Source organism: Panthera pardus, unplaced genomic scaffold (genome assembly GCF_024362965.1).
Source record: "Panthera pardus isolate Hobbes unplaced genomic scaffold, ASM2436296v1 HiC_scaffold_1, whole genome shotgun sequence".
NCBI lineage: Eukaryota > Metazoa > Chordata > Mammalia > Carnivora > Felidae > Panthera > Panthera pardus.
The window spans coordinates 88,712,335-88,739,171 of record NW_026526654.1 but is presented as its reverse complement, the minus strand read 5'-3'; the positions used below and the strand labels follow the sequence as shown (position 1 = coordinate 88,739,171).

Sequence of the window (26,837 nt, the reverse complement as noted above, 5' to 3'; positions counted from 1 at the left end):
TCAGTTTCAGCTTAACCTCTTAAATGCAACTGTTTTGCAAAACTCTGATCTTATCCTTCTTCACTCTACATTCTCCCCTTTAGGTCACATACTCTCATGACTTAATTATCACCTGTATCAGGATGCTTCCTAATCCCGGCTACATTCTTATCTCCAGACAGTTGCTTGCTACTCATATCTACCTCTACAGAGATGTCCCAATAGTTTATAAAGGTCAACATTTCCAAGCTCAGAGTTAAGATCTTTTTCAACCCGGTCCTCCTCTGCATTCTCCTTCAAATGAGGCCGGCTAACATTAAGGAAAGAGCAGGGCTGTAGAACTGGATGGACTGACTTGGAATCAAATCATGGCTGCTATATTGACTGTATATCGATTTTATATTTAAAATGGGGATACTACTACTTACCTTGTAGGTTGCTGCAAAGATGCAACAATGCAACATATATGTTGAACATAACCAATCCTCAATAAGAGCTAGTCTTCTGTCCTCTTAGATCAGTCAGTGCCACCATAATTCCTAGTTAGGCTGGCTGGAAAAAGGAGTGACCACTTATGTCTCCTCTCCCCTCGTCTCTTCAATCCAGCTGGAAACCAGGTTCCTCAGAGCCTACTCCACAGCACGTCTTGACCGTATTTCCCACTTTGCGTTCGCAGTTGTAAACTGGACTACTGTAATAGTGTAACAAGCCACCTATCTCCAATCTCTTCTCTTCTAGTTCAGCTTTCACACTGTGGACAGAGATAATTTTTGAAAACTGAAGCACAATTATCTCTGACAGCTGTCCACTGGTTTCTCCCGGTGGTGAAGTACAGTTCACATTGGGGACTCTGCCTCTGAGGTGTCTCTTTACATGTCGGCCACACAGGGACAGCAACAATGCTTTTACAGCGGTCTGTATTTTATAAAGTTTCTTTCCCCAAGGGACCGGTAATGACGGTCATTTAATGACTGTTGGTGCTAAATAGAGCAATATGGTTATTTCTGTTTTCCTATGCTGAATGAAATTGAATTTAAAGATAAATTTACGGTGACTATCTAGTATTTCCTTTCCTGCTTGCTTTGTAATTTTTCATCTGAGGTACTGAGTAGGAGCCATGATACCTAGAAATCCATATTTTATATTTTATTTTTATTTATTTTATTTTTTTATTTTATTTTATTTTATTTTATTTTATTTTATTTTATTTTATTTATTTTATTTTACTTATTTCCCCCCCCCCCCCCCATTTTGTCCATTTAAACTACCCTGAACTTCTCTGTAGAATTCCATGCTGCCTTCATAATCCAGTTGCTCTATAATGATCAACTTTATCCATACTGATTCGTGGGTAACAAGCAAATTTGCTAACACTTGCTTACAATGATGTCAGAATGAAACAATTTCTATCTTTTTCAAACCACATGTTTTGAATATGTGAAACATTCCCAATATTCTTTAAGCAGTTACATAGTATAGTTTTCTCCATAACTTTCTGTTACTTTTAACTTCTGCCACTTTAAGAAGTTGAATTCTGGAAGATTACTACCTGTTTTTCTGAACAGTAAGTGAAACTTCACTTATCTGGAAGTATACTTAGGCAATTTCAATCCTCTGGAATCCTCCAGCTTTCTTATGTAAGATGCAAACCCACGCGTAAGAAAAATCCTTTTCAGCATTTGAAACCATTGTTTTAAGGGCATATGATAAAATATATACGAGACTTTCTCAGAATTTATAGTCTTGTATATTCTAAAGCAGTGCTGTCCAATCGAAACATAAAGGAGTTATATAAGTAATTTAAAATTTTTGAGCAGCCACATTCAAAAAAATAAAAGCAACAAAAAAAGACACATGAAAATGAATTAATATCCCATCATACTTCATCATGTATTTACTGTAAAAATTCAGATGTTTTACATTCCTTTCTCTTTTCTTCAAAATCCACTGTGTATTTTACATTTACAGAACAATCAATTCAGATTTACATTTCATTGGAAATACTTGATCTGCGTTCAGATTTCATAAGATTTACAATGTAAAAGGGGTCCCCTATACCCAGGTAGCTTCAAACATATGTAAACATTTCTGAATACCTAAAGGGAATATCAGGGTTTAAATGTAAATTTTACATTAATTAAAATTTAAAAACTTAAGTTTTTTTTGGCCACAAGCCAAATTTCAAGGGCCCAAAAGCTACATATGGCTACTGGCTACTTTACTGGAGAGCACAAGTAATAGAGTCTATATTTTCTACCTAATTTTAACAAGCTTTGTTGCCTGTCTTCCCAGTACACTGGAGATTGGAAGAAAAACTAGATGACTAGAACCGACATAAAGATCTCACTGATACCAGTGATAGGAAACTAGCGATACCTTTTTTAATTAAAAAAAGTTTTTTTTTATTATTTATTTTTGAGAGAGAGAGAGAGAGAGAGAGAGAGAGAGAGAGAGACCGAGCACCAGCAGGGGAGGGGCAGAGAGAGAAGGAGACCTCCATGAGTCTTATCTTTTTCCAGTTGTACTGAGATATAATCGACATACCTCACTGTGTACAATGATTTGACTTAGAGAAGTTCTGAAATGATTACTGCAGTAAGGTAACATCCATCATCTCATACACATGCAAAAAAAAAACAAAGGCAAAAGAAAAATCTTTTCTCCTTGTTACGGTAGCTCCTAGGATTCACTCTCTCAACCACTTTCCTATGTAAACACTATGCTTGTCGTGATGCACGTTACACCCCCAGCACTTACTCATCTTCTAGCTCCAAGTTTGTACCTTTTGACCACCTTCCTTCAACTCCCAACCTCGCCTCTGGTAACCACAAATCTGATCTCTTTCTAGGAGTTTGATTTTTTGTTGGATTCTACATAGAAGATCATACATTTTGTCTTTCCGTGACACACACCTATTTTTAAGACAGGTCCTCATAAAGAAGCCTCTTACCTCCCATTATTTCAGTTGTTCCTGAAAGTTTTGAAACTTTTCTGTGTGTTTTGTAAAGTACACCTAACCACACAACAATCCAAAGGTATCTGTTTTAGTGTGAGGGTGTATTTTCTGTGTGTTTTAGCACACCTTCAAGAACTATATACCAACATACTGGTCTGAAATATTGAGGGTATTGAGGGTAGTTATGCTGAGTCCATTCCTTTCTAGATATTCCAGAATTTAATTCCTATAGTTGTATACTGGGTTCTGTTTCCTCAAATAAAATGTAGCAAAAAAAAACCCCAAACAAACAAAAAACCAAAAACTTGACCAATGCAGGTTAATCAAGGCTCCCTACTGCCCCTGCAGATCTCCGGGACAGATATGCCCAGTGAGCTCCTGGCCAGTCTCAAGCTTGCTTGCATATTCCTGCTCTCAGCGGTTGACCTCAATATCCGCTCTAATTTTTGTGTGTTTCCAAACCAATTATGCTCATTGCACTTGTTACTGTAATGATTTAATTCAATATTACTGTGAAGTAATGTGGTTTTCTGGAAACACCAGAAAGCTGAAGGTAGAAGTTAACTACTTGGGGACACTAGGACATTGGTCTCCTTTTTTTGCCTTAGGTGAGAACGTAGCTTCAAAGACAACTGAATTTGGTGAAAGAAACCAGAAGAGCCTGAAATGGATGCACCAAGCACAGAAGACAGTTTATGTGAGTTTTCTTTTTGTTTTTGAAAGTGATATAAACTCCAAATATAAAAGCGTAACATTTAGTGCCTTATGTTTGGCAACACCCTGAAATGAGTGGGCCACTGTCACGGGGAGCTGCCAGGCCCCCCAGAAAACGCCATGTCGAGGAAGCCGCGAGGGAATGGCCTGCATCGATTCGTGTCCTGGCGGCTAGCTGTTTCATTGCGTTCGTGGGCCTTGACTACATACACAAAGGGGTGTGCGTGAAGTCACTTGCAACAATGCAAATGCCTGTATCCATGAAAAAGGAGTCTGAAAAGGGTTGCTGCGATAAAAAAGTGAGAGGAATACTTCAGAGTTGTGTTATAAAGCGACACTACTAAAAAAAAGCTGCTTCTGATTAGCTGGGGTATGTCTGTAAAGAGTGGGGAAAATCGCCAAATCTTGAAGGATTCTACATTGAGTGCTTCCTACCTGTCTTTACATTTTTTCTGCCCTTTAAAGAAAACAAAGTGGAAACTGCAGATGATAAATGATGAGACTGTGTAGCAAGAATCCAATCAGTGGCTCCACTCTAAAGAAAAGGCCTTGGTTCCGAAATGGTTACAAAAGAAATAAATAAAAATGTTAAAAAAAAAAAAAAGGATGTGTATTTACTTAAGTTAATTAAAAAGTCTGTTACGTAAGTATCTTTATCTTTAAAAATGATTCCCCACTTGGACAGACTTTTTAAGGCAGTGGAACAACTACCGATGGCGGCCACACGGGGTAAGATGGACTGTGCTCCACTTTCGAACACTGACAATTTCATCTGTTTACTCACACAGATGTTCATGTCACTTACCTTAGTCTCCCCCATATGCTAACATTCATGCACTCTTTACATCCTCTTCCAGATTTCCACATATGTTAAATACTCATGAGCTTATTTTTTGTTTTATATTTATTCTCTGATTAGAACTTTTGCCATGTCCTTTGCTTCTAGTCTTTGACACAGTTTCTTATACATAGAACCAACTATCTCAGTAACTAAATTTGCAAAGCTTGTGGTATGGAACCCTGTCAAGGGGGTTACTGACATACAGTTTGTGTGATAACAAAACACACACAGCTCGATGGGTTTTGACACGTTTATATGCCCATGTCACTGCCATCCTCACCAAGATCTAAAGTGTTTCTAGCACTTCAGGAGGCTCCCTCATGGGAACTGCAGTCAACTGCTCACTCCCTCTCAGCCCCAGGCTGCCAATGATCCGCTTTCTGTTAGTGTAGACACGCTCCTTTTCTAGTTTCGTATCCAAGGAATCACCCGCTCTGTACACTGTCTGTTTCACCTTGATTCATCCATGTTGTTGTATTTATCAGTAACTTTTCCTTCATATCGCTGAGTACTATTTTATTGTAGGAATACAATTTGTTTATCTAGTCACTTGACGAACACTTAGGTTCTGTTTCCAGTTTGGGGCTATTATGAATAAAGCTGTTATGAACGTTCATATACAGGTCTTCGGGTGAACATGTTTTCTTCCTTTGACTAAATACATGGGAGTAGAATTGCCAAGTATAGTTAAGAAACTGCCAATTTTGTTTTCCAAAATGTGTGTTTCTTTTACATTCCTACATGTAAAAGAGTCCATTTGCTTCAGGTCTTAAAGCCTTTTTTTAAAAAAAGTCATAGTCATTTATGTATGTATGCATTACCAATCATAGTTCAAAGAAGTCAGTATGTACAAAGCACTGTGTTATCTATTTATTATGTTGTGTCTTTTTCTCCACAAAACACTCTAATAGATTAAAAACATTTAATTCGGGGCGCCTGGGTGGCTCAGTAGGTAAAGCTTCCGACTTCGGCTCAGGTCACGATCTCACGGTTCGTGGGTTCGAGCCCCGTGTCGGGCTCCGTGCTGACAGCTCAGAGCCTGGAGCCTGCTTCTGACTCTGTGTCTCCCCCTCTCTCTGCCCCTCCCATGTTCATGCTCTGTCTCTCTCCTTCTCTCAATAATAAATAAACGTTAAAAAAGTTTAAAAAAATAACAACATTTAACTCTGTCACATACTCAACAGTTTATGCACAGTGAGGTATTTTTTTAATACTACCATCAACATTCTTGGAATGAAGTAAAATTTACTGGTCACATGTCCTAGAGTTGTCTTGGAAACATATTTTCACTTAAACGTATTTCCAGCTTTTCAAATATTAGCCTTAGCAAATTCCTGGAAAACCTGCACCCATTTATACCTATTGTAGCTTTTTCATTTTTCTATCATTTCTATTATCGTTATATACATTATATATATTATCGTTATCATTATCATAAAACAAAACCCTAAAAAACGTAGATGCTTAAGTCCATTTCTCCCACAGGCATCTTATACTCTGTTCCTCAACAGTTTCCCTCAAGGCTGCACTACGGAAAATTTAACACTTCCAAATGTACAAGTGATTTCTTGACATGTCATATGTAAGCAGTGGATATAATTTCTATTTTTATGGAAATGTGAAATCACACAAACACCCAAGTGTCTTATGATAAGCCAAAAATAAGTAGAATCTACTTACCTTAAAAAATTCCTTTTTCTCAACCATCTCATTACCATCTGCATCCAGCATTTTAAAAGCAACATGAAACCCAGTATGGGGTTCTGTAATTAAGTGAAAAGCGAACAGTTATTTGAATGTTGGTGAAATGCAAATTATATTTGCTGATCCGTAGGTCTTCGAATTCGAAAAAAAAAAAGCTTCCAGAAACTATTATGCAAGTGCCTCAACAGAGAAAAAACGATCTCTTCTTACAACAATTTTCAGAGGCTGATCTATTTCCGAAGACATGTTGTTCTGCCGCTAAATGCTCTGCTTCTCAAGGCAAAATCCATTTGAGAACTTAATTTATTTCTTTAACCCTACCAGGAGTTTCCTCTATTCTCATGACAGCTCGGCTATTTTCGTACAGATTATTACTCTTGATTTCCTTTCCTCGGAGTAGGGTTTTTGTTTTTTAGGTTTATTTATTTATTTTGAGAGCGAGAGGGCGAGAGCGAGTGAGCACGGGAGGGGCAGAGACAGAGTGACAGAAAGAATCCCAAGCAGGCTCCATGCTCCGTGTGGAGCCCGACAGGAGGCTCGATCTCATGACTGCCAGACCTCGACCGGAGCCAATATCAAGAGTCAGACGCTTAACCAACCGGCGCCCCTCTCAGAGCAGGGTTTTTAAAAAGCTTTTTATTTGGAGGGGTGCCTGGGTGGCTCAGCTGGCTAAGTCTCTGACTTCAGCTCAAGTGATGATCTCACTGTTGGTGGGTTCGAGCCCCCCGTCGGGCTCTGTGCTGACAGCTCAGGGCCTGGAACCGGCTTCGGATTCTGTGTCTGCCTCTCTCTCTGCCCCTCCCCTGCTTGCTCTCTCTCTCTCAAAAATAAATAAATATGAAAAAAACCAAACTTTATTTTTAAATAATTTTAGCCCTAAGAAATGTTGTAAAGATAGCATAGTGAGTTCTCATACTCTTCACCCAGCTTCCTCTATTTTTAACATCTTATATAACCACAGTATCGTTGTCAAAACTAAGAAATTAACACTGGTAGTAGTATTTTCAACCGAACTACAGACTTTATTTGGATTTAATGTTTTTCCATCAATGCTATTTTTCTATTTTAGGATCAATATAAGAAGTCACGTTGGGGGCACTTGGGTGGCTCAGTTGGTTAAGCGTCTGACTTCGGCTCAGGTCATGATCTCACGGCTCCTGAGTTTGAGCTCATGAGTCCAGCTCTGTGCTGATAGCTAGGAGCTTGGAGCCTGCTTCAGATTCTGTTTCTTCCTCTCTCTCTCTCTCTGCCCCTCCCCTCTTCTCTCTCTCAAAAATAAATAAACATTAAAAAAAAATGGAAAGAAATCATGTTGCATTTAGTTGTTATGTCTCCTTACTCTGCTCCAAGTTGTGAAAGTTTCTCGCTCATTCCTTGATTTTCATGACCAGTCTGAAGAGTACTGATCGGGAAGTTTGAAGAGTATCTAACGAGGGGTTTTAAATATGCGAAGGTTAAGTCTCATTCTTCTGTTCAACAAGTCTTTTAAGGAGACAAAGTTATGGGGAGCCATAGTACAAGGGAGGTAGAAGGGATAATCGAATCCAACAGTATCATTTCGTTGACACAGAAACTAAGATAGCAGTGATATTTTTCACGATAAAAGACATAAATGCCAAACTTCCAAAACACTGTTTGGCAAGAACAGAGAATTGCACATGATCACAGAGACCAACTGTGGGATACTTACTAGTGAGGATGGTAAGCAAGAAAAGATACTCGGTATAGGATATCAGTCCTGAAAGGGAGAAAATAAAAACATCAGGAAATAAGCTTTACATGGTTTACAAGTAATCACATATAGGTACTATATGGAAACTTCACTGAATTAAACACACACACATTTTTACTTTAATTTACCCCTCTTTGATACAGTGGAAAACTTCTACAATAGAGTTAAGTACAGTACTGATACTTAAAAAAAGAGACCGTGTTTTTTCATCAGGTTACTATTACCAGTAAGAGGAGGGATGGATGTTGGCTAGCAAACAATAGGCATCCACTACAGGTTTGATTTGCACGGCACTTTATGCGACTCTCACTCAAATTTCACCGTTCACAACATCTCAAGTGAAGCAAATCTGAAAATTCAGTAGAGTAACGGAGATCTTGATATACCAAAGGCCAAACTATATTATTTAAAATAAGAAAATTAAGTCTTTGCAGCAGTAACTTGATTTTCCTTCGGGAAACCATCCCTTCTCCATTCTCAACATGCAGGCCAGGCGTAGGACTACCCATTCTCACCCCTCAAGGTGGATGCTGACTGGCTCAGCCAATCACTGTCCTCTCCCAGAATCGGCACAGACATGGGCAAGAAGCTGAGCCAAGCTAAGGAGCAGGCTGCACATGTCTGGCTGCAGGGACCTGCGACGGGCCTTGACCTAGGCTGGGTCATTCAGAGTGGCATTTCTGATGAGAATGCTGAACCTTCACTTCATTGTTTTCCCTCCGCCAGCCCTCCTGGGCTTTGATGATGTGAGAATGTTTCACTTAGGAATGTGAGGCAATGGAAAGAGGGCCTGGAACTGCCAGACAGCCGGTGTTTAGGGCCTGAGAATGCAGCCAATCCTAATTGGCAGGTATGAAAGATGGATACTGGTGATGTCTGAGCCCTGGATTAAGTTGAACTTGAAGCTAGCTCTGTGTCTGGCCACTAGCTCCACGTCTGTCCTTTCTTGCTCAAATAGATAGTGTCTGGTTTTATGTGCCTGCAATGAAAACAATAGCAATAAATACAGAAAATGTATCTTGTAAATCATGGCCTCCTGATAAGCCAAAAAACTTTTCCTTCCGGATCGTAAATTTGATATAATAGCGAAATACACAATTAAAAAAAACTTTATCATGGAAAACTTCAATCACGCACAAAAGTAGAGAGAGTATAATGAATAAGTGTATTATACATATATCAGCTTCGGTAATTATCAACTCATGACAGATCTTGGTTTATCTATACCTCTTTCCATTCCTTTCTCCCACTTCCCACTGGATTATTTTGAAACAAATCTCATATATTATTTCATAGTAGAAAATCCAAGCTGTATCTCTAAAAACACGGCTCCCTCCCTCCAAATAATTACCAATAATCCCTCAATATCATCAGATTCATACCACTTTTACAAACGTCCCTGTATCAGAAAAACAATTTTTCAAGTGTTCTCAAATCAGGATTCGAGAAAGGTCCTTGCATTGTACTTGGTCAACAGGACTCAGGTCACTTTTTTTGTTGTTGTTGTTGTGGCAAAACACCCATAACAGAATTTGCCATTTTAGCCATTTTTAAATGTACAGGGTAGTGGCATTAAGTACATTCACACTGTTTTGCAATGATTACCAAAACTTTTTTCAGCACCACACACTGAAACCCCATACCCATGAAACACTAACTCCATTCGTTCTGCCTCCGGCCCCTATAATCTCTATCCTATTTGCTGTCTCTATGAATTTGCCTACTCTAGGGACCTCATATAAATGGAATCATACAATATTTGTCCTTTTGTGCCTGGCTCACTTCACTTAGCATCATGTCTTCAAGGTTCATCCACATGGCAGCACGTGTCAGAATTCCATTCCTGTTTAAGGTCGAATAATACTCCACTACATGCATAGGCCACATTTTGTGTATCCATCCGTTGATGGACATCTGGGTTGTTTCCACTCTTTGGCTATTGTGATTAATGCTGCTACAAACATTGGTGTACAAATATCTGTTTGAATCTCTGCTTTTAATTCTTTTGGGTACGTACCCAGAGGGGAATTGTTGGATCATATGGTCATTCTCTGTGTTTAATTTGAGGAACACCCATGCTTTTTTCAAAAGTGGTGGCACCATTTTCCATTCCCACCAACAGTGCAGAGAGGTTATCATTTCTCCACATCCTTGTCAACACTTGTTAATTTTTTTTCTTGATAATAATGGTATTTATTATGTGCTGTCTCATTATGGTTTTGATGTGCGTTTCCCTAATGGTTGGTGATGTGGAGCATCTTTTCATGTGGGAATGAAATCATGAAGTCAATCATGTATCTTCTTCAAAGAAATGTCTATTCCAGTCTTTCCCTTTCAATTGGGTTGTTTGGTTTTTTTGTTGTCGTTGAGTTACAGGAGTTCTTTATATATACTGGATTTTAACCCCTATATATGATTTGCAAATATTTTCTCCCATTCTGTGGGTTGTCTTTTCACTCTCTTCTCTGTGTACTTTGATTCACAAAAGTTTAACATTTTTCTTTTGTTCCCTGTGCTGTCAATCTCTTTTAAAAAATCTATAGATTCTCCTGTGTCTTTCCCCCCCTCTCTTTCAACTTAGTTGTTAAAGATGCCTGGCCGTCAGTCCTATAAAGTTTCTTATCGTCTAGAATTTTGCTGACTGTATCTTCTTGGTGTCATTTCAAATGTTCCTCTAACTTCTGTATTTTCTACACACTAGTCTTTGGATCTAGAAGTGTGCTGAGATTCAAGTTGGATTTTTGGCAAGAATTCGTAATAGATGGTACTGTATACTTCCATCAAGGAGGCCAGAATAAAAATGTTTATAAAAATGCTATATACTACTAAGAGACCGTGATAGTAAAAGTTACCGACTTTGGAAGTATGTGAAATCATTTGCAGAGATGTCAGAGGTGATCAGAGATGTCACAGAGGAAGTAATTCTAAAAATGGTCTTCAAATGATGGAAGAAAAGTTAATTAAGTGGGGTGGGATGACAGATAAGGCTGAATATGAAAACTAAATATGAAAATTAAAAAGTTACTGATGGTCCGAAATAACATCCATGTGGAAGAAGCAATGGGAGCTAAGGCCCATGGTAGCCTAGACACAGGAATGAACTCCCGCAGAGGCTGACGGCAGTGATCCTGACGGCTCCCAATCAGGTGGCGCACAGACTTGGGGCCCAAGTTCAGAGCAAGGCGGCTAAGGACTTTCTATCCAGGTAATTCAATGGTTTAGCTACAAGCAACTTCAGGCATATATTTTAAATTTAAATGATAATATTAAAATAATATTTTTAATGACTCGTATTTTTGTGCATTACCAACTTTCTGGTTGTTTTTATTTTGGAGCCAGTGTACTTCTTTTTAACAAAAAAGCCCACCGTGAGTTTTCAGATAGTTTTCCTTAAAAACGTTCAGTGTTTGTATGGAGAGAGAAAGAAATGTGTTTTGTGAAATCTCGTACCCGAGAGAAGTGCTCTGGTGTGAGGTGAAGGATCAAAGTATTTCGTCCCTTGGCAGCCTCAGTAAAGTGGACGCTGGCTTTTTTTCGCCTCCAATTTTCAAAGGACTATGGTAATGTGACAAAATGGCCAAAATGCTAGACTGACGTGGGCTCGGTGCCAAGAGGAGGCCTCACTCTTCTCTTCTTTCCACACAGGTACACGTCCTCTAAATGGGGACTTTGTGAGAAAGAAAATTCCGGTGTCTTTCTTTGACATGCTGACTTGAATAAAAAGCTTGAATAAACAGAGTTGAGACAGTATAAAACAGCACCTACACTCTCAAGTGCATGATAAACAATATAGTTCTACAATTAAAATTAAAAAAAAAAATTCTACAACAGCATTCTCAATATCTGCCCTCTGGAAACACTTGTAAAGGAAACTGACACTTCGGAATACAGGAAAAACAATACATATCTCTTACACTTAATTGCGAAGTAAATGGCAATGTTTTAAAAGTACATGTCAAATAGGAAAGTATTTTAAATAATTGTATTTAAAAATTTGTGAATGAATCCTTAAGGAAGGGCCACAAGAAGAGAGGATTAAATTCTGTTAATGACTATGCTTCTCTAAAAATGTTTTAAATTTGGAACGAGAACTGGTTCCCAAAGCGAGATTAATACATCTATCATAAGAACATGTTTATATATCTTACAATGTATTTAATTTATATTCAGTACATCTTTAAGGACTGTATTATATTGAGAATTCTGCTCAGTTTAAAATAAAAAAAATTCAATACTTACTTATTTATTTAAATGTTTATTTACCCTTGAGAGAGAGAGACAGAGGGAGACCCAGAATCCGAAGCAGGCTCCGGGCTCCGAGCTGTCAGCACAGAGCCCGACGCGGGGCTTGAACCCACAAGCTGCGAGATCATGACCCGAGCCGAAGTCGGACGCTTATCCAACTGAGCCACCCGGGCGCCCCCAGAATTCTGCTCAGTTTACAAGAGCGCATACGAGCCGCACGCTGCGGGAGTCCCCGAGGAGTAGCAGCCGTGGCTGTGCACTGCCCTTTGGCCTTGGGCCTCAACGAGGGCCACAAGGTGACTAAGGACGGGGGCAAGTTGAGGCACAGCCGCGGCCACGGGCGCCTCAGCAAGCACACCAGGCTCGCGCAGGACGTGATGTGAGAGGCGTGCGGCTTTGTCCATCGAGCAGTGTGCCATGGGGCTGCTCAAGGTCTCCGAGGACAAGTGCGCCCTCAAGTTCACCAAGAACAGGGTGGGGACACACGTCTGTGCCGAGAGGAAGACATGAGGGAAGCGGCAGCCAAGGACTGAACCTCTCCTCTCTGGGTGTAATAAAACCTTTATGGAACTTGCAAAAAAAAGCACGATAACTCGTATTTTTCTTTATAGTAATGAACGGTGGATGTTATTTTCTTATTTCAAAGGTATACTATTTTTTGCTAGTTATCATATGGTGTAATTTTTGATACGTATTTTATGTGGTAAAATGGAATATTTAAAATTGTTCTCAATGTAGCTAAATTTTACATTCTTTTCAAGTGACTTCATTAATATCAATAAAGAAAAAAAATCGGGGCGCCTGGGTGGCGCAGTCGGTTAAGCGTCCGACTTCAGCCAGGTCACGATCTCGCGGTCCGTGAGTTCGAGCCCCGCGACGATCTCGCGGTCCGTGAGTTCAAGCCCCGCGTCAGGCTCTGGGCTGATGGCTCGGAGCCTGGAGCCTGTTTCCGATTCTGTGTCTCACTCTCTCTGACCCTCCCCCGTTCATGCTCTGTCTCTCTCTGTCCCAAAAATAAATAAAAAACGTTGAAAAAAAAAAATTAAAAAAAAAAAAAATAAAAAAAAAAGAAAAAAAATCAACAAAGCATATGTGAAAAAAGTGTACCTGTTGAATCTCTCCTCTATCATAATATTCGTATTAGTGTTTTTAAAATTTTTTTTACATTTATTTATTTTTGAGAAACAGTGAGACAAAGCATGACGGGGGAGGGCAGAGAGAGAGAGAGCGAGACACAGAATCCAAGGGAGGCTCCAGGCTCTGAGCTGTCGGCACAGAGCCGGACGCGGGGCTCGAACCCGCTAACCGTGAGATTGTGACCTGAGCCGAAGTCGGACGCTCAACCGACAGAGCCACCCAGGTGCCCCGTATCAGTGTTTTTTCTTTAAGTTGAAAATGCACACTTCAATTCGTGTATTTCAGAGAAAAACAAAAAACTGCTGTTGAGACCCTCTCCAAGATTTTTTTCTTGGTCTGTTTCCTGTAACTTCTTCTCCAGCCGCAGAAGGGAGGAGGAAGTAGATAAACACCCAGCAGGCGACATCAGGAAGACGGTGTTTGACTCCATCTGCAGGGTGGGAGCGGCAACGAGAGAAAGGGTTCCAAGAGATTTGCTGGGTTTCGACGCGGTGGGTGAAAAGCAGTCCTACCAAACGACACTAGAAATAAAGGTGCGGGTTTAGGGCAAGATGATGAGTTGGGTCTGGAATACGGGAAGCTCCAGGGAACTGAGAGTCGCGCGAGCAGGCATCGGGCAGCAGGCTGAGATACCGAAGTCTGGAGCTCAGGAGAGCGGCCTGGGCCGGAGACGGGGACACGGCCGGGGATCTGGGATCTGAGAGTCCCAGCGGCACACACGGATGCCAAACCAACGGGAGCAGGGGAACCGTAAGCGGACAGATCCTAGGGAGCACCGGTGTTGCGTGGCCAGGAGGAGGCAGAGAAACCGACGACAGAAAGAGAGGTACCAAGAGAACTGGGATCACGGAGTTTCAAAGAATCCAAGAGAACTCGTGGCACTTGGATTTGCCTAATAATAAAGAGATCTTTCCGGCCTTGACCTCAAGGCACGGTGGAGAAGCCTTACTTACGTTGTTCCCACCGTAACTGTGGAAGCAGAGACCGTTGCCTTCATCTTACAGAGGCAGTAGACACTAAAGAAACGTGCAAGCTCCCAGGGCACACAGGAGTGGTGAGGCTCCGGACCCCTTCCGTCCCCAGGGCCGGGGGCCCTCTTGCCAGCTCCAGAGTCGTGCAGCAGACGTGCTGCTGGAGGGACGGAGAACGCGAAGGGTCGGGCCCGACATCGCGGTCAGAGTGGAACGCTGGCCGGCACAGGAAAGCCCACGCTAAGGGAGGCCAGCGTTTGGAGGAACGGGGAGCTCGCGGCTCTCACTCTGCCCTTTCGCACGCAACCCTGCTGCGCGTGTCCCTGTCGGCTGCTTACCCTTCTTGCCATCATTCAGTCATACTCTGAGTCCCGATCTCCCTACTGGTCCTTCATTAACGAAGGCTGTGCTTTCATACGCTCCGGGGTCAATGGCAGGAAGTTAGGTTTCATTCCCCTTCTGCGGCTGCGCAGTGCAGATTATTTATTCCTTCTTGCTGACTTTGAAATGAATGCCATCGATATTGTCTATCCTTGCAGTCACTTATTCCTCTGGTTCCTCCTAAGCTCTCTCTCTGTCTCCTTTCCCCTATTTCTCACACTATTATCCTCGTGCACTTTACCTAAAGGAAAAAATATCAACCTTTCTGGTACGGACTTCCGTTTTGTTTTTCTAACAGTCCATCACGAAGGGCCTTCTCCCCAGCCATCTAGAAATACTGGCTTTTCATGCTTTTAGAAATCTTGGAAATGTACGATGCCCCTATTCTTTCTGGGAATATAAATAGTTCTCCAGCTATGTAAGGAACAGGGAGAGAGAACTACCCAACAGGAAAATGTGTGAGTAGGCTGATGAATTTATCTCCCTTGACAGTTACATATATATATATATATATATATATATATGTATATATATATATATATATATATATATGTATATGTATATGTATATGTATTTGGGGAGAGAGAGAGTATATATTGGGGGGGAGAGAGACATACAGACATATAGGTGCCTGAAAGTAAAGAGAATAAAGAAGTTCCCGATCATCTCCCTCAGTGTCCTCTATATATCTGTAAAGATACACAGATTCACAGTCCTTCTCCTGGACACCAGAACCACGGTTTCTGGAAATGGCCACACTCTAAGAGAATCCTGACAGAATACTTCTCATGAGGATGCTTTTCCAATTCCTCATCTGCCAATATGCGAAAATGCTTCATGCATCTTGTGCTGCGAGCAGAGGCTGAATGAGGAGAACAGCGCTCTCAATTTCAAGAAGAGAATAAAACTTTAAAAAAAAAAAAACCCTCCCCCCAAAAGAAGAAGAGAATAAAGAAAACCTACAGATTTTTTTCCCCCTGCCTGAAGAATTAAGACCGTAAGTAAACACAGTTTTGGAAACCGTAATAACTGTCTTCCCTTCAAACCTCACCGCTGCTTCCGGGCCTGCATTATAATCCGTGTTACGGAAGCACTGCCACCACTCGCGACCTTCTCTCCACCAAGAAAAGGGGTGTCTGCCTACTGCTCTTTGAAATCTCAACCCCCGCGTCACACTTCAGGTCTCAAAGACATTGCCCTTCATCTGCCCAACAGCCTCCTACTTCCTTCCGAGATCCTTACATTTCGCCTTCAAACTCCATCCCCTCCCGTGAGATGGGCTTTCTCACTGCTTGCTCAGGACTGAGAGGTCAGCCCCTTCATTCAGACTCCCCCCATCAGAAGGGCCTGTTTGATTTCCCCAGTTTAGGTGGCTCATGGCTGAATTTCACGGAAGGTTTCCTAGGAGGAAACCCCTAGGATGGTAAGAAAACAACACGACAAAGTACGGGGTCCTAGAAGCCCTGGGGTGAGAGCAGGTAACAGCATCGGTACTGCCGGGGTCCTGGGCGTCGAGAATGCAGAATAGCTTCCCCGGGTCTGGTAACAGGGAGGTCACTGATGGTCCCGACGAGAGTGGTGTCGCCGGAGGGTGGGTGCTGGCCCAAGTGGGCAGGAGGATGCCTGGCCTGGCACGTGAGGAAGTGAGCACAACGCAGCCCAAAGGGCTTGGCTATGAAAAGGGCCGAGAAGTATGGAGAGAGCAGGAGGCAGATGTAGGGTCAGCGGAGGGAGGCTTTTCCTCAAAGATGGGAGATGTCCAGAGGTAGCTATGTAAGAAAGCACGACAGAGTGCGGGACAGAGAATGGGGCAGGGGAGGGAGTAACAGCAGGGTGAGAAGTCTCGAGAAGGCAACAGAAGAGGCCCAGCACCAATACGGGAGGCAGGCGGCCCTTCCCGTCACAGGGAACGGTGCTCCTGTCACATGGTGACGGTGACGGGGAGAGGACGCGGCTGTCCTGTCGGCTGCTGGAGACAGAGGCGGTAGCTTTGGAGGCACGGCGCCTTTACTTTATGCAAAGGAACAAAAGGTTTAAAATTCACAAAATTCTTCCGTGCACAGGACAGGATATACTTCATTGTGAATTCTACTAGTTTTAATAATTACCTTCATGATTGTGAACACAGAATATGATATGAGGCATATGTTCTTATAATCTACAGTCAGGTAGTGCAACTTAAAAACCTGTTTTGTGCACAAGGCTGCCAAGATCAGGTTTCTTTACTTTAAGCGACTTCATTTCATAGGTAATGAACTCTGAAATGACCACACACCACATAAAATACGGTAATACAGTGAATAACTTCAACTTAGAGAAGATCTAGGTCAGGAAAAGGAAAACTATTCTATAAAATAGCTGTGAGTCATTAGACCGATAAAATGTTGGTTACCAGGGGGCAAACATTTCACCTAGGATATTTTAGAAATATTTTAAGTCAAAAAAGTGTCTAAATGAAAAAGAAAATAAAATTACTTGGTGATAATTTCATGCTTTTATTCGGGTGTTGATAAAGTCAATGTATTCTTTCTAAAATTTATGACAGTGTATTTTGCTGATAAGTGATACCAATTATAACTGGGAAAAAGATCCATATAAAGTGCCAAACAGTTTTAACTGGAAAATAGTTGTAAAAACATGTAGTTTTCACACTTTCAATTCACAGAAAGGCTAACTCAGGTTTGTAACAAAAATATTCCAGAGACTCATTCAAATAGGTCAGAATAATTTGTCATCAGCAATGTCAATGTTAACATTAATTACCATGAAATATAATTAGCATGGAATGCAATTTTGATTTCTTTTAATGTTTATTTATTTTTGAGACAGAGAGAGACAGAGCATGAGCAGGGGAGGGGCAGAGAGAGAAGGAGACACAGAATCCGAAGCGGACTCCAGGCTCTGAGCCTGACGTGGGGCTCGAACCCACGAACCGAGAGATCGTGACCTGAGCCGAAGTCAGATGCTTCACCGACTGAGCCACCCAGGCGCCCCTGCAATGCAATCTTAGAGGAGTATCTGTTACGTGCCAGAGAACATTTAGGCAACATGCTAGGCAAACGACCACACGGAGTCTTCCTCTTAGAGAAGTTGTGGTTTAATTACAGATATGAGAGACGGCACAGTGAAACAAAATGAAAACATGAGAAAGCACAAGACCTCCGGTGGTTCCAGAGATGACTTTAACAGAGGAGGATGGCCAATGGGCAGGAAGCCGACGGGCGAGGGAAGTCTGGCCAGAACAGCAGGCGGCATTTAAGGCACTCCCCAAAGTGGGGCAGGTTAATGGCAGGGAATGAGGCCTGTGGAGGTTACTTCTCTGCAGGAGTGAAGTGTGCTTCTGAGGCCCTTGAAAATGAGTCTCTCGTGTGAGTACTACAGATTAATCTTTTATCTCTCAAACACTTTTCTCTTAAGATAAATTTTTTAAAGTGTATTTATTTATTCTGAGAGAGAGAGGAGAGAGAGCACGCATGTGCACAGGGCGGAGAAACAGGGAGAGAGAGAGAATCCCAACGCTGGGATCGAACTCACAAACCTTGCGATAATGACCTGAGACAAAATCGAGAACTGGACACTTAACCGAATGAGCCACGCAGGCACCCCTCTCTTAAAGTAACTTAAATTTTCTGTCTTCAGTTTTTATTTTATGAATTCCCCTTAAGAATAACTTTTAATTCCTAAAATTACCTATTTGTATTAATGCTTTATACGAATGCTGAATTAACCTCCTACTTAGACTAATATTCTGCCACAAGGTCAGAATTTTTCTGGAATTTGCCTTCCCCCTGCCCTGGCTTCCTTTCTTCAGGGGAAAATACAACCAGATAGAAAGTAACTAGTTTGGGGGCACCTGGGTGGCTCAGTCGGTTGAGCGTCCGACTTCAGCTCAGGTCATGATCTCACAGTTTGTGGATTCAAGCCCCGTGTCGGGCTCTGTGCCGACAGCTCAGAGCCTGGAGCCCGTTTCAGATTCTGTGTCTCCCTCTCCCTGTCTGTCCTTCCCCCGCTCATGCTCTGTCTCTGTTTCTCAAAAACAAATAAACATTAAAAAAAATTTAAAGTAAATGAGTTTATGTCTATAGACATCACTCAAGTTTTCACACCTGGTAAATATGATATTTTTCTTCAAGTCTCAAAATGCATTCAGAAAGTATCTGTCATGAAAGGATACCTCAAAGCTGCAGCTTTGATCTAAATATCAGTATTTGGGATTTAAATATTATACCTAAAACCACTCTAAAGTGCCAGATTAACGACAATTTCCTAAAATCTTTATTAACAATGACTTTAAAGGTATTACTTGTTTTAATTTATAAATTCACTAATAAGAGGCCAAGGTCTGGTTAACATTAAAATCTTACGAAAACATACAGCAATCACAACACTGCCAGTATTATCAGTTATAAACACAGCCCATGATCTTCGTCAGTTTTTGCGGCCATGTAGCAGATACTATAAATGTCACAAACATCTTACTTGATTACCTCCTTTCAACAAACCCATGAAGGTGGGCATTACTATCTTGTTTTAAAGGTGATGAAAATGAGGATGAAAGAGATTAAGTAACTACCCGAGGTCCTAAAACCAGGAAAAATTTGAATATAAGCCTGCGAGTCCAGAATATACCCTTATTCACTACCCAGAGACTACCTCCCAGGAAATTCCCACTTGACAAAAGTACATAGGGATGTTGTGGTGCCGACTGGAAGGAATCAGGTGAGGGCTGGGGTGGGGTGGTGTCACGTTTCGTATGAGGAGCACTCGTCAAATGTACGTGAAGTCTATGCGGTTCACCAGATGCCGACCCACTGACGTGCGAGCAGGATCGATGCTCGCTAATAATCAGCAGTTTGATTGCTGCTGCCTTCTTGCAGTTAGGGTGCCAATGTGCTCCCCTCTTTGTCACATTTTATTTTCCTTCTTGTGGAGCGTTACGTGATACACTTATGCTACGCTTACTTTAAAACTAACGCTGACATACAAAAACAAAGTGAAAACAAATGTTGATTTGGGAATGTCGTAAATCTCTCGAGCTAAATGGTCACAAGTCTTCTGCACTCAATAAAAGGGTCACGAACAACTGACTTGGAAATTACACGCGGAGCTTAATTCTCCAACTCCTTCCTCAGATAACAGGAGAGAACGTTATCTGTTATTCATTCATCGCCACCTTCAGGTGAACCCTTTTTCTACCTGTCACAGACTGGTCCTTACGTGAAAAGGACCACGCAGGTCCTCTGCCTACTTGTACGGGTGTATTTAAATATATTCCTCCGACACTTACTGAAGTGAAATCCGACTTGAATACATAGGAGAGTAAAGCTAAAGGCTATTTAGGAAGTGCTTTTACTCCCCGTCTATGACTTTGGGCAGGTTACGTAACCTCTTTGCGCCTCAATTAACTCATCTAGAACACGGGAGTATGAAACGAAGGTACCTTCCTCAAAGGAACGATGAGGACTGAACACGGTAATACGTGTAGAGGGCTACGCATACGATGTGATACGTAGGAAGCCTTCAGTAAATATTTCCGGTATTCAAGTTGTTACTGAGCATGTGCATTTGTTTGGAAGCACTTCTGGCACCGCACCGCCAGGCCGCTCCCCTGGGTGAGCCCCCGACCGACCACCCCTTCTCAGGCCGCTTAAAGGGCTCCTCCTCTTCTGCCCGCTCATTAAACTGACCTGATCTATCTCGGGGCCTCTTCTCCCCTCAGTGCTTCCTACGTGGTCACATCTGCCACCGTGGCTTCCAGTGCCATTTTCGATGATGATAAGAAAATCTGAACGCCTTATGTCCTAAACTGGACTCATTCTCTGCCCCCCCCGCCCCCCACCCCCTTCGCTCTTTCCCCTACGATCCACGTATCCTGGCGAATGGCGCAATCATTCGCCTAAACCAGAAATCTGGGCATCGGACATGTTTCCTTCTTCTTCCTCCCTCTCATATCCAGTCAGTCATTAAGGCCCATCGCTCGATCACCAAAGATCACCAAAATATCTGGCAAATCTACACTCTTCTCTCCATTTCCATTCCCTCCTCTCCAGCATACAACCTCTTACTTTATTGCGAACCCTCCTCATTGCTTCTTCTGCTCCCTCGTCACTCCATTCACTAGCCAGCTGCCAGAGTGATTGCTCTCATCTGTCACTTGCTTACTTTAAACTCAAGGGCAGCCCACGGTTCTTAGGATGAGGGCTAAACTCTTTAACACACCCTCTACAGGTACCTAAGATTGAGGTTCTGCCTACCTCTCAGCCGACCTCCAACTGCCCTCGGGAGCTTCACACCCCTCCAAAATGGCGCCTGTCCTCTGTGTTTACACATCTGCATGCTGGTCTATGCTTCATCTCTCCTGACTCAACCAGTCTCCCACTCCTCTACTCCTACCCAAACTTTCTTACTGCGCCCTGAAATTCTCTCCGCAGTAAACATCTTTCACCTCTTCATTCACCGTATGCGTGGTCTTGCCTTATCTGAAACCTGGATCTCCGCTAAGGACTTCTGAAAGGGAGGTTACTCATTTTTTCCCGCCTCACTGCTAATTCTAGACCTTTTTTCTTCTAACCTCTTAACAAAAATTTCTGTTCTTCTGAGGCAAATGTCATCCGGCTGGGCCACTGTCTGTTTTCCCTTTCAGCGGTCATCTACCAAAGTGCCCTCTCCCCATCTCTCAGTCGCCCAAGGCTTTAGTAGCTGGTTCATGGTCCATCTCTCCGATCACACTCTCTCACATCCTTGAGAACTAATTCTTGAGATTCGAATTCCAGGACTATACCTAGAACCCCGAAATCACCCAGAACCGTTTCACCTCTGAAATCGTAAACCTCGGCACCTTACTCGTTGACTGCCAGCTCTGTTCTGCTCTGGGACTCCTACTAGAGCTGGCTTTCAACCTCACTGGCAGATCTCACTTCCCTGTTCCACTTTCTTCTTTTCATTTCCCCTTTCCTTTCTTTTGCAATTCGACTTTCTTCTCTATTATCTTGCTCAGATTCCATGGCTCATTACTTAAAACCTCTTTCCCCTCAACATCCTGAATTCCCTAGCCTGTGACCCTTCTCCTACCCATTCGCTCAGCAAAATCCTAACTCTAATACAGCTGCCCAACATTTCGACTCCTACCTGTAGCCGGCAGGAGAATCGTCCCATCACTGCACTGACTCGTGACTATTCTTTCATGACCGACGCTATCTTCCGTCGGTCCCTTGAGCTCCCTTCTTCGATCCCTTGAGGTTTCCTAGGACTCTCTGGTTGCGTCTCTTTCCTAATCACAGAAGCTACCTTGAACCTTCTTTCTGCACACGTCCTACTTTATAAAAACAATCAAAGCTATCCAAAACAACCTGCTTCAGGTTCTTGCCACTGAATTTGCAAAATCTGCATGAAACACCCACCTGTATACATCCTTTCTTACTGGTGCAATGGAAAAGCTGTGCACCCTGTGGAATGCTGATCCTCCCATTGGTGCTCTGAAGACAATCCCTTCTCTCCCATTTTCCAGGAGTCTGTCCCACTCATACTTCCTTTCTCTCATTTCCTATCTCTCCCTCTCATCAACAGGAAACGTGCTCAAGTCTCTTGGTCTAACATGAACCAACATTCCCTTGGTCTGTCTCCGTCCCCAGCTACTGCCCTCTAATTCCTTTTGATCACACCCAGGTCTCTCAAGTGGTCTGAACTTAATTTTCTCTTCCCCTAACACTTTCTCCTCTTGGCTTCTGTGTTAACATTAGCTTGATTCTCTTTCGCTTCTTTGATCGCTCTGCCCTAGTCTCTTTCTTGGGCACGGCTTCCTCTTCTACTGCCTTAAATGGTGGTATTCCTCTGGATCTCTCTGAGGCCTTCTCTTCTCACTTTAGATACCCGGCCCCATTCCTCCTCCCCAGACTTTAATTAAAATTGTAATCGCTCAGAGAGTTTGAGAAAATTATTTCTTACTTGATGAGTATTTTATTATTTAAAAACATCTATTAAAGAACATGGTATTAAAGCATTTTCTATGTAGATTCTCTACTGTATGCAGACCTCACAACTTAATTCCTTAATAATACCCCGGTTAAATAAAACATATAAATAGAAAATTTTTTTAATAATTCTTTTTCTTTTTTCATGTTTATTTGTTTTTGAGAGAGAGAGAGAGAGAGAGAGAGAGAGAGCGAGCGAGCATGAGTAGGGAAGGGGCAGAGAGAGAGAGAGGAAGACACAGAATCTGAAGCAGGCTCTAGGCTCCGAGCTGTCACCACAGAGCCTGACGTGGGGCTTGAACTCATGAACCGTGAGCTCATGACTTGAGCCAAAGTCAGGCACTCAATCAACTGAGCCACCCAGGCACCCCAAACACATAAACAGAAATTTAACAACAAATCAAAATTACCTTTATCGCCAAGGTCTCTAAAAAAGGTTGATCCACGACAAGCTGGTTGGGTTCCTGCCAGTATATCCTCGATATCCTTTGAATACACATTAAAATCTTTAAGTTTAACTTATAAAAGTACATTTTCTATGTCACCAAAAAACAAATGAAAAGAAATAAAGAAAGAACTTTCTCCCACACATACTACTTACCTTTTTGGTCAGCTTCTTCACTGAAGTTTTACCTATAGCAAAAAAGAAACATTATTTAGTATCCATATTACTTGGTAAAACTCAACTTCCACTAACAAAGAAAATCATTTAAAAGACAAAATAAACAACTAAATATTTGTTAAAAAAAAAAAAACTTGTCAATTTTGCTAATATCCTTATATCAAAGTTGTGAGCCAAGGAATTCTAAGTCTAAACACAAAGATACGTGGGTTCTTGTAAGACCTAGTTTTCAATTTCACTCACCCTACTTCAGACATGTAAAATCTTATCACCATTTTTATACTTCTCTTAGTTGTCTGTATCATAAATTCTTGCCAAGATGATTTAAAAATTCTTTTTGCTTTCACTGATTAAAAACATACACATTTGTGTTTTAGAAAGCTACCTTTTTGAACCCTGAAAAGTTCTTTAAAGTTTACAGCTCTTCAGTCAATTTAAAAGTCTAGCCAACATGACTATCCATTCTAAAGTAATGTTATTTTTAACAGTTTCCAATTGGATAACAGAGAATTAAAATTCTTGGGGCCCCTATGTGGCACAGTTGGTTGAGCATCTGGCTCTTGATTTCAGCTCAAGTCATAATCCCAGGGACGTGGGACTGAGCTCCAAGTTGGGGGCTCCATGCTCCAAGCGTGGAGCCTGCTTAAGATTCTCTCTCTTTCCCTCTCTTCTTCTGCCCCTCTCCTCTGCTCTCTCTCTCTAAAATTAAACAAACAAACAAAAAAAACCCAAAAATTATTTCAGGTGTTTAGCCATCTTTTTTACTGCTCACAGCATTTTCCTCTGACCCACTATAATTCTAAAGCAATCAGTTGCTTCTTTTGTTGAGACTTATTCTGATGACAGCCTCAAGTCACTTATCCATCTGGAATACTGAAAAATGTTCTCCAGTACTTTGTTTCCCGCATAAGCCATGTGCATCACAAACTCCCCCTTCTGCTCTCAAGATTATCTTATATATGAGGTTCCCTCAGTACAATGAAACGGTCTATGAAAGTTTAGGTGACGGGTTAAAAAAATAAATATTTTTACATGTGCCTTTTCTGTAGCGTGGGATGCTTAATTTGGACTATAAATCTACCGGGGATGAATTCTATCATTTGGCATTAATAAACCATCAAGATTTTAGCTTTGCACTATTAATAAAGACAGTAGCTGTGAATATGACGGTCTCATTTTTAGAAACATCTATGACCATGTTTATAAAATTAGATGTTACTATTCTGGGATAATTTTAAACTATTATGTGTTACCCAATGACAAAGAACCCTAGATTCTAATGTTAGGTGCTAATATACCATTAGATTATCAAATAGACAAAACTTATCATTTAATTTACAAACCTAAGGGTTTGTGTGAATGTGTGGTAATACAATGCCGATAACAAACCCCAGAAAACTATGTAATACGTGTATTTTATCTGCCTCTGCTATATTCTATTAAAAAAAGAAATTGATCATGATTCACTTACCTTATATTGTTTTTAAAGTCATATTCACATTTATTCATTACTATGGGCAGTTTTATTTTTAGACAATTAAGGTTAGTCCCCAAAAAGACTAATCCTCGTACCCAACTGAAAATGTATTCTAGGAATTAATAAATGACAATCTTGAAGGTGACAATATGGGTGGTTTCTAAGTAATAAAACTATGTCTAAAGGGTCTTATATTTGCTTCATAGCTAGATTTTTTTTTTTTTTGGTCTTTTAAAATCTTTGTTAAAAAAATGCTCTACTTGAAACCAAGTGAGGAAAGAAGGTAGCATTTGCTTCCCTGCATCTAGAAGTCTTGATGTCAACAGCTAAGTCAGTAAAATTCAGTACTAGATGGAAAAATACAACAATAAAGTCATGAACCAATTGATAATATATTGGTAATATAACACCAGAATCACAGGTAAGAACTAAATTCTAAAACCTTATCAAGGCAGATTCCATCTCTGTCCTTTCCTTAATGTAGCCCAGTGATTAGCATTTAAATATTTATTGAATGAGTAACTGAATAAGAATTAGAAGATTCCAGAATGTCTTCTTATTCAGATCCTTGCCTTTCAGTGGTTAATAAATTATAATCCTCATTTTACAAATAAGACAAATAAGGCCTACTGATGTGCAAGAGGAATTAGGTCACAATATGGGCAATGAAGGGTTTCTCACCCAGGGTTTTCAAAATCTGGTGTTAGATGCCTTGAGCGCTATTAAAGTAGTAATTGGGAACCTGTGGACCACTCTCAACATGTCAGGAAATTTCACAGAACTGAATGATTAAGCATGAGGTGGCTAGAGAAGCAACACTGGCTATTTCGTGTGGATTACAAGTTCTGCTTGGTATTTGAATAGGCATTTGATTATACAAAATGGAGAAACCATGTACCTAATGAACATCTCTCGTAAAAAAACATTTTTTAATGGAATCAATAATTAGAAAATGACATGTTAGCTGCCAAAAAGGGATCGCTCTCTTACATCAAACTCATTTTTAGATTAAAAAAAGAAAAAAAAAGTCACAGCTACCGGGGGTGAATGCCTAATCTCTTTTGTTTCCTCTTTCTCCAACTTAATAAACTTTTCCTTGAGTAAGAGAAGGGGTTGTGGTGCTTCAAACCCAGAACGCTCTGGCAGGTCTCTCCAGCAGGGGGATGTCTCGCCCAGGTACGCCCCCTTGTGTACCACTTGTTCATATGCTGTACCAACGAGGAGACCGGAGATCAAAACAAGAGGTCCGTGGTCTGATCTGTAGTATGATGAGCCATGACCTTTATTCTTCTGACAGCAATTATAACATCAGGACATATTTATTAAATAAACCCAAATATATTTGGACACATTTTTCTATTTAAGAATAAGGAATAAAACCCATCTGTAAATAATCTAATTTTCCTTCAGGTTTTTCTGATTTTTTTTTTTTTTGGATCTGTTTTTTGGAGGGAGGGGAAAATTCCTGCGTTTCTTTCTTTAATTATTTCTACCTTCACACACATAAAAAACCCAGCCTTACTATATCGTCGTTATTCCATATATACTCCTGCAGTCATATATGGAAATAACAGAATGGGGGAAAACAGCAACAAAGGTAGATCTAGAGTTGAGACTGTGATGTTTTATTAAATGAGCATGAAGCGTGGAAAATACATTGTGGCTTTTCTTGGCAGGGGAAAGCATAGATCTTGAAGATCTATGAAGCACCGTGATGGAATTCTGGCTCAGGAAGTAGAATGTTTTTAAAGGTCTCCACTTCTCCTAGAGCTTCCACCATGTGGCTTTCACCGTTTACAGAGGATTTCTGAAGTAAAACTAGGGAACAAGCACATCTTGTTACAGGCAAACAGCCATTTTAATACTTAAAGTAAGTAAAACTGCATTCATACACACTAAGTACCGTCAGCGGTCAAACGCTAGCCAAAGTAGCGTTATTTGATGATTGTAACTGTAAAACATTATTAACGGTATCTAATTCCATTTCATTTTGCTGGAAGTAAGTGGGCTTTCGACACATAGAAATTAGACAACAGAGACACTGCCATCGTACCTTTTGCATGAATATATGGAACACCTTGGCATCGATGTTAGAATCACTACATGGC

At 41.2% G+C, this 26,837-nt stretch overlaps 1 protein-coding gene across 1 annotated transcript in view; it reads right to left on the bottom strand.

Annotated features, from left to right (window-relative positions):
* The window catches only part of MICU2 (mitochondrial calcium uptake 2), a 143,320-nt gene that overhangs the window by 56,148 nt on the left and 60,335 nt on the right, over positions 1-26,837 (bottom strand). The window contains exons 3-6 of the mRNA XM_019447990.2: positions 23,232-23,263; positions 23,041-23,116; positions 7,885-7,932; positions 6,171-6,253 (exon numbers count right to left, since the gene is read on the bottom strand). Coding sequence (XP_019303535.1) covers positions 6,171-6,253; positions 7,885-7,932; positions 23,041-23,116; positions 23,232-23,263 — 239 coding nt within the window. The remainder of the gene's footprint in view (positions 1-6,170; positions 6,254-7,884; positions 7,933-23,040; positions 23,117-23,231; positions 23,264-26,837) is intronic.